The sequence below is a fragment of the Citrus sinensis genome, chromosome 2 (genome assembly GCF_022201045.2).
Source record: "Citrus sinensis cultivar Valencia sweet orange chromosome 2, DVS_A1.0, whole genome shotgun sequence".
Lineage (NCBI taxonomy): Eukaryota > Viridiplantae > Streptophyta > Magnoliopsida > Sapindales > Rutaceae > Citrus > Citrus sinensis.
Genome location: NC_068557.1, coordinates 24,109,313 through 24,123,626, shown reverse-complemented (window position 1 = coordinate 24,123,626; position 14,314 = coordinate 24,109,313). Strand labels below are relative to the sequence as shown.

General features: G+C 31.3%; 1 protein-coding gene and 1 pseudogene across 2 annotated transcripts; one reads left to right on the top strand and one right to left on the bottom strand.

Annotated features, from left to right (window-relative positions):
• Nucleotides 1–2,136: 2,136 nt before the first annotated feature.
• Nucleotides 2,137–5,517, bottom strand: LOC102623985 (protein TIFY 6A-like). 2 transcript variants are annotated; one of them, XM_006469168.4, is made up of 7 exons: nt 5,131–5,517; nt 4,285–4,481; nt 3,655–3,947; nt 3,476–3,563; nt 3,041–3,377; nt 2,624–2,702; nt 2,137–2,537 (listed from the first exon to the last, which is right to left on the bottom strand). In XM_006469168.4, exons 1-7 carry the CDS (start codon nt 5,216–5,218, stop codon nt 2,498–2,500), a joined length of 1,122 nt encoding a protein of 373 aa, XP_006469231.1. In that variant the 5' UTR covers nt 5,219–5,517; the 3' UTR covers nt 2,137–2,497. The 2 variants fall into 2 exon arrangements, with proteins under 2 accessions (XP_006469231.1, XP_024950951.1); XM_025095183.2 differs by having other exon boundaries at nt 4,285–4,509; nt 5,131–5,279.
• Nucleotides 5,518–8,427: 2,910 nt separating this feature from the next.
• LOC102624658 (probable sugar phosphate/phosphate translocator At1g12500) lies at nt 8,428–9,412 on the top strand (annotated as a pseudogene).
• The last annotated feature ends 4,902 nt before the right edge of the window (nt 9,413–14,314 follow it).

Genomic DNA, 14,314 nt, shown 5'->3' with positions numbered 1-14,314 from the left:
CAAAAGAATTACATTATTCACACAAGTGGGCTGCGGGCGCGGGGCCCCATTTGCCTCGGAAAATAAACACTCATTCAAAACGTGACTGATAGTCAACCAACTTGCCAGCCCAACTGGCTATTTTTAGTGTCCATCCATCCAGCATCCAACAACTATCACTCAGTTTAAGTAAATACGACATTATTAAATTAATAAATAAAAATGTTAAAAAAAAATAATGTAAATGTGATAAGGGAAGCCATATGATAATTATTATAGTATCTAGAAATAATTACAACCATGCATTTGCAGTTGTTGGTCACGTGAAAATAGTTTTGCGTGTGAACTCAAATTGAACCGTAACGCATCCATCAATCATCTTGTCTGCCATTTTTGCACCACATCTTTTATGATATATTTGCAGTAATCGTTGCCTCACAGGCCACAGCGCAGCTGCTCTTTGTGGATAGATTTTTGTAAGTCTCCATCAAGCTCGAAAATTGAATTGAATTAATATATGAACTTCTAACTATAAATAGATAAGATTATAAAAGTTTTTTAACTCTCTCTATTTTAGAAAGGGTAATTTTAAAAAACTGAGGTTTGAAGCTGTTGCAAGTAGATGGTGAAAATCATTTTATTTGTAAAAGATTTCCTACCGTCAGTTAAAATTTTTATTGACTAATTGTTAACTTTGAAAAGATAATATTACCCCCAATAATAGTTTATAAACCAACAGAACTAAAGTACAAGGGCTGAAACTTATGATGCGTAAAACCACTGACTTTATTTTTTTGACATTTTCGCCCTTAACAATTCTAAATATTTACAATTTCATAAGTAATTAAAACAATTATTTTCATCCTGATCAAGTTATTGATATTTCCTTAAAATCTTAAAAAATTAAAATTACAAATCTTAAAATTTATAAAAAAAAATATGCTACTGTTTTTCTATTAAATTTTCTGCTGTTTCTCGATAAATTCGCTGTTATTTTGTGTATGACGCTTGCCAGAAAACTGTCACGATGCATTTTGAATGGGTAATGACGGGGATTGATAGTAAAAGTTTGTATTTCTTAAATTTTTTTACATTTGACAACTCACTAATTCATGTGTAGGTCTATTTAAAATTTGTTCTTGTTTATGGAGCTTATTGGAAAATGGTCATGATGCATTTTGAATGGGTAATGATGGGGATGGGCAGTAAAAGTTGCTCGTGTTATTTGAGCTTCCAAAATCCATTAAGAGTAGAGGGGAAGAAGAAATGCAAATTGTTTGTGTGTGTGCCGCTTGTGAGCCTTAAATTAATGTGCAAGCCAATGGTCATATTGCAAAACAATTATATATTTTTTTTTAAGTTTGTAATTTTTTTTAAGGGTTTAAGAAAATATCAATAACTTGATCATGGTGAAAATAATTATTTTAATTACTTATGAAATTATAAATATTTAGAATTATAAAAGGCAAAAATGTTAAAAAAATAAAGTCAATGGTTTACGCATCATAAGTTTCAGCCCTTGTACTTTAGTCGTGTCAGTCTATAAACTATTATTGGAGGTAATATTATCTTTTTAAAGTCAACAGTTAGTCAATGAAAATTTTAACTGACGGTAGGAGGTCTTTTACAAATAAAATGATTTTTGCCATTTACTTACAACCACCTCAAACCTTGCAACCACCTCAAACCTCAAGGGAGGTTTTTAAAAATTATCCATTTTAGAAACATCTCAATTATATAATGGCTCATGTCAACGTTAACAGTTGCTTTAAAAATTAAAAAAGAAATAAAAAAAAATTAGTAGGTGCGTTTGTTTCTCACATTGTAGTTTATAGCTCCGGTGGGTTCATTTGGTCGGTACTGAATTAAAATAAAAAAGGAAAGAGAAATAATAATACATTTGACGACAGATAATCAAACTTAAATTGTGCCCTCCTCGGATAAAGATAAGAGAGAGAGACTTGCAGACACTAATAAACAGAAACTGAATCCAACACGAAAGCTGCAGACCAATCGGAGGAGCTTCAAAGAATTATGTGACATTGATTTCAAGAGAGACATTTTAATATTATTTTGTAATTTCGGCCTCCCAATAATGAATGAATAATGATTGAATTTATGCCACGGCACAAAATAAATTTATAATTTATACAAGAATTTATAATGCGACAAATAAACATATATATTACCTTTAATTTTACACAATGTAACATTTAATGGCTACAAAGGATACTCAATTGTCGTACTGATTAACAGAAAATACAAATAGGGGAAAATACCACCCTACAAAAACTATTATGTAAGAACATAATTTAGGTCCCAAAACGAAGCAAATTCAGGGTTTCAGTTCCTTTTAAGAACAAAAAAACCATTTTCTTAAATATTAAAACATACTACATAAATTTGCAAAATTACCCTTCTAGTTCGGCGCTATTTTATCTCGGCTACCATCAATTGATGCTGCCGAGGTTACAGAGTGGTTAAAGCCATTGCATTCCAGAACCGAGCCTTCTGGAGACTACTTTTTGTTGATGGTGTATGGGGCTACGGTCATCACTCTGCATGCACAGATAAAAGTTTCAATTTAAGTAACAGCAGCTTACTTACGACAAGTCTGAAGATAACACCATGTACAACAGCTAACCTTTGCTTGCGTTTCTCCAAAAATAGAGCCAAGGAAGCTTTTCGAGCCTGAGGGATGCCCTTGTAAAAGTTTGAATGTCCTTCAAACATGCCAGTAAAAGAGAGACGGATCAAGTTAGTAATATCTCAGATGGTCAACAATAAACATTTTGAGAGAATTAAGACAAAACTAAACAATGCATGATGAATATGTAAAGCAACTATTGTTATTCTGGTAAATTATTGATAGCTCGAAACATTTCTTTTATCTCCGTGTCATATTTTAAATAACTCGAATTAATTCAATATTTAGTCTAATGAACGATTGTACCTAACAGACATTGCCCTGCATGGATGTTGAAGCAATGAACTAGAACTTGGATTCATTTAAGAACCAGAAATATCCTTTTGAAGGCAAACACAAGGAGCAAGTTCATACCAGCAGATGTCACAGCAGTTGCAGCAACAGATCCCACTGCCTTCTCCATATTTGGAGTCTCCGGTTTGCAAATATGAGTGGTCGTCAACCCTATTGTTTTAGCAGCCATTGGTTCTTCAGTACTAGTAGAGCCACTCGCTGACTGAGTACCAGTATGAGAAGAAACAGATATAGGGCTTGAACGACCAGTGCCAGGTGGGGTGCTTACAGGGTGGTTCCCAGTAACACCATCAACAGTTGTTGGCTTTGAGCTAGGTGCCTGGACCTGAACTTTTGGTTGCGCCATTGTTGGAGCAATGGAGGAACCATTACCAGCTAATAGCATAATAGCCTGAGCCTGGAAAGATATTGAAATAATACTTTTGTGCTTAGAATTGAATCCATAGGGAATTAATAACCAGCACAAGTATTTTCCTGAAAGAGAGAAAAACAAACCTTCTCAGGCGAGATATCTTCAAAGACATTAACTGTACCGGCATAAAAGATGGTCAACTGAGGAGATCCACGGGTTTTGATATTGTTCCTAGTAAACTCATTTCAGTCAGATTACAAACTCCCTTTTCCTTTACGCAAAATGTTCAAGTAACTGAATTCAAGCAATTTGTAACAAGTACCATGATTCATGTACCCCACCAAAAGATCCAATGGTGGGAAGAACTGTATGTGGAGATGTAACAGGAATTCCTCCAAGAAACTGTTGCTTCACGTTGGCACCACCCATGTTCTGACCTATGGTAGCAAATTGATTCTTGAAGACAGGGTTGTTGATAGAAACCGGAATTGCCTGGTTGGAGACTGGAAATGTCTTTATATCATGAGAACAGTGCACAGAATGCACTTCATGTGGCACAGAATAAGCTGTCAGTGAAATATGAGTCCCACCTTGCCTATCGAGATCGAATGATTTCTATATAGTTGACACCAATGGAGAAACATAAAATTTATATCAGTTTTGCTAACAGAAAACAGGACTTGGCTGAGAAATCATTCAATTTCAAAGATGTTCAAACAAACATAGAAAATATTTAGTCAACTCAATTGGAATCATAAAATTTAAGGAAAAACCACCTTTAATTCAAGCCAATGATCGAACAATTTGCATTAAATTGTCAAATTTAGCGGACTCAGTTGGAATTTTTCTCACATAGAACAAACTCAAATGATAGTTTTAATTTCCCTTAAACGTGCTCTGATATTTGAATGAAAAGAAAGACAGACAACATGAAAGACAAATAATGCCAAACCTGAACTTCGGCCATTCCACGCCTTTGATTATGCTCATATGCTTCCGCAGAGAAAGGCATAAATCCAGAGGACCCCAGGTGATCAGATAGAATCTTCTTATTCTTATCTTCTTGAGCAACCTTAAAAGACATGAATTGAGGAACTGCACTGACCTTGTTGGAGAAGGGCCACTGAATCGCCGACCCTTTACTAAATCCTACAAAATCAAACAGGATGACCAAAATCTGCTTACTCAGATTCACTGCATGCTCAGGTATTAAACAAAACAAACTGCAACTTCAACTTCCACGACCCCTATCCTTGAAACTCCAAAATCAGAAATATTACTATTATTTTAAACTACTAACCCGGTAAGAAATTTTTCACATTCTAATTACATCTTTCTCATACAATTTGGTCGGATATTAACATCTAACTACTTCAAAGACAGAAATTAAAAATTTTTCAACCCAGCTACCGAATAAAGAAAGAATCGTGCTAACAGCTACCAACACTTGAAAGTAATCTTCATGTAAATGAAGAAACTACAGAATAGAGCTTAATTCATCCAATCCAAGGGAAAAACTTAAAAATTCAACAACCGGCCTCTAGTAATGAAATTTGTTTCATCCTAAACGAAACATTAACCTTGCTGAATTGACATAACTCTCATATCTCAATTTAACCAGCCATGCAAACCAAAATCACAAAAGACCAACAAAGTTTCAAATTATCAAACCTACACCATATCTTCACGGCCATAAAGCGAATAAAAAAACAAAAGACATAAGCAGAAACAAAGAAACAAAGAACAGTTATACAAACTGAAAAAGGGCAAAAAAAAAAATGAGAAGAACATGCAATACCTATCTCTTTGCAAACATCATTGTTGACCTCTTCCTTCACCACAATAACTGGTTCTTTTGAGCTCAAACCCATAAAATCTCTCTCCATTTCCTCCTTAAAAAAATTTAAAAAGAAGAAAGCTTAACCTTCACGCAAAACTCACCTCAAAAACCAAACTTTTTAACCAACCCTACAACCCAATTTGAAGATCAAAATTGCAAAATACCCTCTTCTTCATTCACATGAAACTACTGATAGAGACTCAAGGAAAAAAAAAAACCCAACAAACACAACAAAAATAAAAGCTTTGGACTACAGCAAAAGGCAAAAAGATAGATAGAGAGAGAGAGAGAGAGAGAGAGAGAGGGCCGTTCCGTTTTTCCTTTCTTTATAAAGTTTTGATTTCATAAGATCTTGACCGCTGATGTTTAAAAATTATGAATGAAAATTAAAAATAAAACGGGTGCTGCGGTTACCGGTAAAATCCGGTTATGTGACCGGTTGATCCAGTAACATACCACGTGCTTGGGCGTTTTCTTCACACATTATCAAAACTGGTGCCCACCGACAGGTGGTTCTGTAGATGTGCACTGTTGTCTAGTTAAAAATTGACACGTTTTTTGCCACGTGACGAGTTTCGCCCGTGGGCTAATAAAAGAAACGGTTTGCTATGGTGTGGTGGGCGATTAATCGGGGATATTTTTTAAAGAAGGAAATTACTCGCCGCCCTTTTTTTGATTTTTCGGTTTGAGCAAAGGGGGAAGATAACTGCAACCGTGAGGTGGCAACGAGCTTCGAGCTCCTCATGCCACGTAATTACACGTGTGCATTTAAGAGAAATCAATTTGTAATGAACACTGCATCAACGTATTTCGTTAATCTAAGATTTGTATTTAACTAATGTGTTAAATGTAGATTAGTTTCCTTATCTATTATTATTAATATGTTAAATAATAATTATTAGCAAGGGTCATGTCTAGATTGTGATGTGTGGATGTCAGCATTACATTAATTTAGAATATATAATTCCTAGTTATGTGACTCTAATATTATACAATTGATAAGGTACTATACATGTGACATGATTCTCCTTGTGATATTGATTATGTAAGTTTTATCTTTTAAAAAGCAAATATATTAAGAATGAAATATATATTTGTTATTGATGATAACAAATATATATGCGAAATATTTGAGGGTGTTTTGGAAAAATGAAAGATAAAACTTTCAAATATATATCTTTTTTATTATCCAAAAAAAAAATTGTGTATATCTTTTATAATAAATTAAAAAGTTAAAAAGATCTCATAATGACATGGCGGAAAGAGTTTGCGGATTTGAAAACATAGCCCTCAAATAATTGACTAATGAAACTGCCAAATGATGAAAAATATGAAAGCTAAATGCCAGATTGCCAGTGCATGCACAGTTGCGAGGGAAGAAAATGCCAACACATGTATACAAAACCCATTAGAAGTATAAATCTGAAAATAATATTAAAATCAACTTTTTTTTGGGAGGAGGGGGGGGGGGGGGGGGTACTGGGTATGAGCTGTTTGCCATAAAAAAATTAGAAAACAATGGGCAAAGAAAAATCAATTCATAACTTGAAGAATATTGAATATAAAAATATGTCATCGTATTCGCGAGAATGTACTAAAAAAGTTGCGATTGAGAACTAAAAGTACACTCCTCTCATTTTTCAATAATTGTTTTTTTAAGAAAATCGCATAGGTTGTCGGAACAAAATTAAAATGGTAAAAAAATTCTTTAAGTGCTCTTAAAATACTGTTCTTTTCCATTGATTGTACCTATTTCAATCAATCATAATAATTTATATACATACATAACAAGTAACGAATAATTAAAAAATTATGCTCCAAGATTATTTACGGAAAATTCCACCAAATAAATTTAGTGCAAGTCACACCAAGGCTTATTAGGCCATCTAATCTTCAACATTCCAATAACTAAGCTATTCTTCTTCATATCTACTTTTCATTACATTAAACGAAATTATTTATTTAAATCATGTTTTTCTAGTTCTCTAGTTTGCAAAATATTCGTACCGAGTATAGTGTCATTGTAAAAACGATTGAACAGGTTTAACCAAGACATTAAAACTAAAATAAAAAAAAATATGATTAAATAGGTAACGTTAAAAAATAATGAGTATGAAGTCGTAAAAAGAATGTAAAGAATAATATTTTGAAAAGAAATATTGACTACCACTTATGAATTCTTAAGGAGAAAACAAAGTTAGAATTACACCAACCATAAATTATAAAATTCGTTTTGTTTGAAGTGTTCGTTTGGAATTGAGATTAGACATCTTATTTCATAAATTTTGATAAAAATAATGTTTAGTAAATTTTTTAGAAGCCACTTACTATATAAGTTTCTTTATTTTGACAGAAACATTTAAAAATAGGTAAAAATTGGTAATTTACTAAATAAGTCACCACACTTTTTTAATGTTCATGTTATAACGTTAATACTTTAATAAAAAGACAAGTATGTTTTGTTTTCTATATGTTAGTATATAAGTAAAAGGTAACATAAGCCTATGTATATTTAAGTCACTGTGTAATAAAACAATATTTTTGTAATAAAAATTATTAGATGTAGTTACTCTACTTTTTTAAATTTATAGCAACCGCAATATCATAATTTACTAAGATACTCTTTTACTAAGTAATTTATTTTATCTACATAAAAAAGTAGTCAGGTAACTTATTTCATCGGGCACTGCAATCCCAAGTTAGTATGGTTCAATGAATTTTGAAATTGCAATGTTTTTTCTTAAACAAATAAAAATTCCAACTCGTGATTGAGAACTTAAAAGAAAAAAAAATAAAAGAAGATATAATTAAATAGATAAAAAAAACAAGAAGTACAAACAAAGAAGAAACACAAAAAAAAAAAGGATAAACTATTAAGTTGAGCATGGACCATGTTCATTATTATTATTATTATTATTTTAAATGATAACGTTTATAGACCGCTATTTAAAAATAGAATGTTATGTTATAATACATTGAGCTATCAATGTGTATGAGAACAACACTAAGTCACGACTCACGACTCACGAGTAAAATACTATCAGAGCGTCACTCAGCTGTAAAGTCCAACAAATGACAGCCCCCACGTGTTCTGATGTCCATGGGTCAATCTGACACACGAGCCGCCCACGTTATTCAGTATTTTTAAATGGGTAATTTTTAGGGACCTCCCCTGAGGTTTACCGTATTGACACATAGAAAAAATATATCCACATAATTACAACTACCTCCCCTCCCATTAGTACGAAAATACGTATGCCGTCAGTATATAAGGATAAATGTGTAAAAATGTATTTAAAATTCAAAATAATTCAAAATTCAAGTTGATATTTTATTGATATACGAGAAATATTAATTGTTACACTTTGTTAACCAATACTTTGCATTAACCAGTAGACAAAAGAAAACATCCACTTAACTTTCTCTTTCTCTTTCACGTAACCGCAGCACTAATTTCATCTTTTTAAAGCTATGAAGAAGCAGCTCCTTTTGCCTGAAGCTTTATCAAGATTAAAAACGATTTTATCACAAAAGCAATTTTCTGAAAATCTTTGCTTTGAGTGCCATCTTCTGTTTCTTAGTTGTTTGCGGCAACACTTCGCTGAGGTATGCCATTGGAGCTGCGACCCCGTTCTTCAACGCAATTTCCACTTTTCTGCTTACTTGCAATAAAGAATTTGCCGAGGTTTACTGTGCATTGATGCTAGTTGTGCTTGTTATTGTGTTAGCTAGCAACAGCGAGCCCCTGTTTTATTTACTTGGGTTCTTGGTTTGTATTGGATCCACAACTAGGCGTGCTTCGAAATCTGCTATTCAACAAATCCTGTTAACGTCAAAGGCTGAAAAAATAAATTCTATAAATTTGTTGGTTTATATGGCACTCATGGCTGCATCGATCTTTCTTCCATTTACCCTCTACATTGAAGGCATGTGGCAGCAATTACAATTGAGAAAGCTTGAGAAGACAAATTCATTGTGTACTTGTTACTTGGGAATGCCACCATTGCTTATTTGGTTAATTTGACCAAATTTTTGGTCAAAAAGCATTCATGTACATTGACTTTGCAGGTGCTTGGCAATGTAAAGACAGCTCTTGCCGCAGTTGGTTCTGATTTTCAGGAATCTGGTGATCGTAATGGGAATGACTGAATTTGCAGTCACGACAATGATCGCGGTGCTTTACAGTAAAGTAAAGAAGAGATTTAAAATCTCAACTCATTGATGATGATAAAGTGAGTAAATGATTCATTTTGGTTGTCGTAACTCGTAAACATGGGTACAACTCTTTTTTTTTTTTTTCATTTCACTTTACTTTTGACGGGAAGGGTAATTTAGTCATTTCAACAGTCAACTAACAGTCAAACTAATCGGATGCTAACGGGAGGGGAGGTGGTTGTAATTACGTGGATACATTTTTTCTATGTGTCAATATGGTAAACCTTAGGAGAGGTCCCTAAAAATTACCCATTTTAAAATTTGGATCACTGTTCACATCTTGTCACGCATTCGGAGACCCCTTCCTAAAAGGCTAAAATTTTAACTCAAGCCTTCGGTAACCAAAGGGTATAAATATCGAGCAAAAAATATAAAAAAAATATTTATAAAATGGGTTTTTTTAATAAAAATTTTAAGGCAGTGCAAGTATTTAAAAGGAAAAATATATATATACAAAACTTTTTGGTCAAGTGATGAACACTCTTTTTAAACTCATAATAAAAGATGAATTTATTTTTGTGTCCGGAGAGTAAGATTTTTTTTTATTTGTAAGCTAATTTCAAATTGAGGTTTAATTATGATACATCAAAATAACTTTTAATGATTTTTTGAAACACTTACTAGTTGATCTATAGAAAATTATGTAATACATAATATTAAGAAGAATATAATAAAAACCAATAATAATAATAATCGTGATAACTTTAATGTGGTGGTATCATTCAAATGACAAGATACGCATGCATTAAACTAAAAATTATGAATATGCCAACATCTCTATTCAAATTAATTCATTGTTTGGGTTGATCATTAATAATTCCAAATTCTAATCACCATCAAATTTGCACAAGAGTAACAATTTAAGTAGATAATTTCATTTTAAGTTTTTAACCACTAATATTGTGGTTGATGGGTTTTGATTTTATATAGCGTGCTTTATGACAAATTGAGTTTTGAAAAAAAAAAAAAAAACGACTGTACGTGAATACAATATTGATGGGCTTGTAAAGTTAGCCACAAAGTTTGTACCTCAAATGATACTGCAAATTATATGACACAATCTAATAATTATCTATTTAAAATAAACTTTTAAACCCTTGATCAACTATTTAATATGAATTGTTTATTGGACGTAAATTCAAAAGTTTGTCCTCGAAAAGTATGGAAGAATAAATACCAAGGTCTTTAACTCCAAATTATATTTGAATCCTAAAACTCTAATTAATATGTCTGAATTTCTTTAAAATTTTCTTTCACATCAGCAGTCAAGGCAAATCTTTGTTTTAAAATTGAAAAAAAAAATCACTACTACAAGATCTTTGTAGAGTGACTAATATGGTTAGAATTCAAAATTTATATCTTAATTTATGCGACACTCACCAATGATTATTATTATGTGTAAGACAATTATTGACTTTATAATTAATTATTAACGTGACAACAATATAATTTTCTTCACATGTATAAGTGTCATATCATTAACACTTCAAATAAGATGCATATGTTATATCCTAAATTTTTTATGCATGTATAACTTTACTCTTGTATATGTTGCGTTTTCATTCGCTATAAGTATACTTAGCTATATTGTCGTCACAAATCACAATCAGGTTTATTTATAAATATGTACGATGAGAAGAAATACAATTTGACAATATTCTATAAATATCACATATCCAATCATACAGAAGATGAGTAACTAGTATAAACTTCAAGCTTGAGTACTACTTCTTATGAAAAATAAAAATAAAAATTGAGTACGATTTGACAAGCTATTTTCGCTTGCCGGGCTTAAAATTCGTTGTTTCGCCATATTGGCAAACAAATTAAGCCTACCAAGTACAAACATAACGATTCCAATTTTGGAATTTCATTCTATTTGAGCTTGTAAGAAAGGATACATATATAGTAAATTCGGTTACTCTCATTTTTAAAGGGTTTTCATAAAGAGTGGTGATCATGTGTCATGTGTGGATGTTCGGATGATTTTAAAATAAAGATATAGTTAAAAGATAAGGAAAAAAAATTAATACATTATTTTTTTAATATATTAAAGTTTGTAATTTTTTTTCTCATCTTTTGATTCCGTTAGAAAATTTTAAAATGTGGACATCCGGATGATTTTATATACTTATCAATGCACTAATCTTGTACTCATATTTATGATTCAAAATTCAAAATGAAGATACAACAACTGCCATATTACACTTTAGGAAGTGTTGAAGTAAAAATTTACTAGCCCCAAAAATAAATTCTTGTACTAAAATAGATATAGAAAAGTGTAAATTATTTGGTTGAACCGGTGAATATGAGACTAATAGAAGAGATTTAAAAGTTTGAATAATGCAACCATAAGAGTTTTTTTATTTGAGTTGAACTATTGGTACCCTTCTAAAATCATTTTAAAACTCCTTTTTAATTATATTCTATTTAATGCAAACAATAACCTTTTCTAAATAAACTTCTTTTTCAATCCTTCACTATCTGCAAAACTCACAATCACTAACTTTCAAAAAAAAAAAAAAAAATCAGTATGGAAAAAGAAAGAGAAAGAAAAACTAAATTATTAATATTTTAAGTTTGTGCAAATTAGTTGTGTGGAGACTTAAAGAGAGAGAGATGTGCAAATTTGATTCAATAATTGATTTTGGGTCACAGGAGAAGTAGAACTTATATTAATAATTTTATTATCGAGTTGCAACAAACAATTCAACTTACGTATATGATCTTTAATTCGTTAATTATATAAAGATTTAATCACTTGGTGGTAGAATTATAAGTATTACTAGATATTGTTTCTGAGCTTTGGTAACACATAAAATTATAGATTAAAGAGATAGAAAATAATAAGTGGGATTAATTTTATTTGTAAGTATTCTTAAATATAATTTTATTATAATAGGAGTTTCAAGAGCACTTTAAAAGGTTGTCAATAGTCGCACCCACTCTCTTATTTACATTTACGTAAGGATTCCTTTCTAAAAGAAAAAGAAAAAGAAAAAAGAAAAAGAAAGAATTGAAATTTTTTTTACTTGGTCAAAATATCATTTTTTAATGGTTTTATTCCATTTATTAAAAAAAATGAGAAAAGGGGCATGAATTTCTCTTTCCTGCTGTTTTGATTTAGCCATCTTATAATATTAACAATAAAGTTTTTCATTTAAAATATACATGCACTTGCACACATATTCTTGTCTCATTTTATGTCGTTAAATAATTGGAAAATTTGTGGAGTGGATGGCCCAAAAACTACATTTTTATATGGGAAATGTTTTTTTTTTTATCGATCACGGTTCATGAAAGTCCTCATGCCAAAAAATTATATTGTAATTATTTAATTAGACCTGCACATGGCAAACTCCACGGTAGGCTGCAAATGTCAACTTCAAGCTTTTTCATATATTATGACCAGGCATTGGGCACTGAGTATTACTATAATAATAAAAAAAAAATCTTATAAACATCTATATATTAATATATTTTAAAAAAGTAATTAATTGATTTCTCTATTGTGTTCCAGAATTGAATTGACCAAGCCGATTTTCATTGGCTATTGTCAAATTAGGAACCAACTAATGATATGTGACAGCAAGCTCGTCCTCCCCTCCCCACCACGCCACCGGGGCCCCCTTCTCTTCCCATTTTAATTTTTGCTCGATTGTTTTCTAGAATTTGGATTATCCAAGTTTTTCATGCCGTTAAGATTTAACTACATATTTTTCTTATTTTATAACTATTAATCACAACATTTAAACATAAAGTTAGCTCAGAGTTGAAAACAAATCGTATTTTTTTTTATAGGTATATATTTACATAAATCAAAATTTCATCTAACTTTATTACGAGCAATAATAATATGCATATGCATATATAAGAAATTATCTAATAAGGACCATGCACATAAGGTGTATGAATCCCAATTAAAGCCGTTGGAATTTATTATTTCATTTTATGGGTCATATGTTACTCATTATATGTGGAAGCATCGATGTAATTTTATAGAGTCATTCAATCTAAATATTACATGAAGAATATAAGTTAGATGACTGAACGAAAAGACCTCGGATGTAGAAGATATAATATGAGTGACTCGACAAATTTAGATTCTTATATATCCATACAGTATTTCACTATATGATATTGCGGTACTTCATAAGATCCATCTATATAGGTATCATCATCTACATGCATACAACTATCATCTACATCCATAAAGTTGTATGCTTTGGAAGAATTTGTATATTTTGAGAATGGTTTTTGAGATGAATCTACTTCAACCGATATGCCCTTAGGCACGGCCATACATAACATAGAAATCACACTTGGAAAGGGTGGACAATTAGCTAGAGCAGCGGGTGCTGTAGCGAAACTGATTGCCATACTAAACTTATCTTATGGGGAGGTTCATTTGACAACCAAAAGCTGCTCAACAATAGTTGTACAAGCGTGGAATGTTAGGGCAAACCAAAAAAGTTTGGGTAGAGATGTGAACTAAATGTTGGATAAGGAAATGTCTTGTAGTAAGAGAAGTAGTAATAAACCTAGGCCACCCCCAATTAAAATGCAGGGATCCCAATTAGAGCTTTTGAATTCCATTATTTTTTTTTATTTTAAAATCTATAGATTTCATGAGCCATTCATTAGATTTGAATCAAATGGCTCTAATTAGGATCCGGCACTTTAATTAAATTGTGAGATCCTTTATTAAAAAGTTACTCATATATACATAGTGAGGTTCTCTTAATTTAAAATTATGACTTAAAAAAGTGACTTAAATTTTTCTTCCATTAGATCCAATCAATTTAATAATAAGGATTTGAAGTTAAAAAAGTTATATATATATATATATATATATATTTATCTCAATAGATGAAAAATTAAATAACTTTTTAAAGTCAAAGTTTTTAACCTAGAGAATGGTCGATTA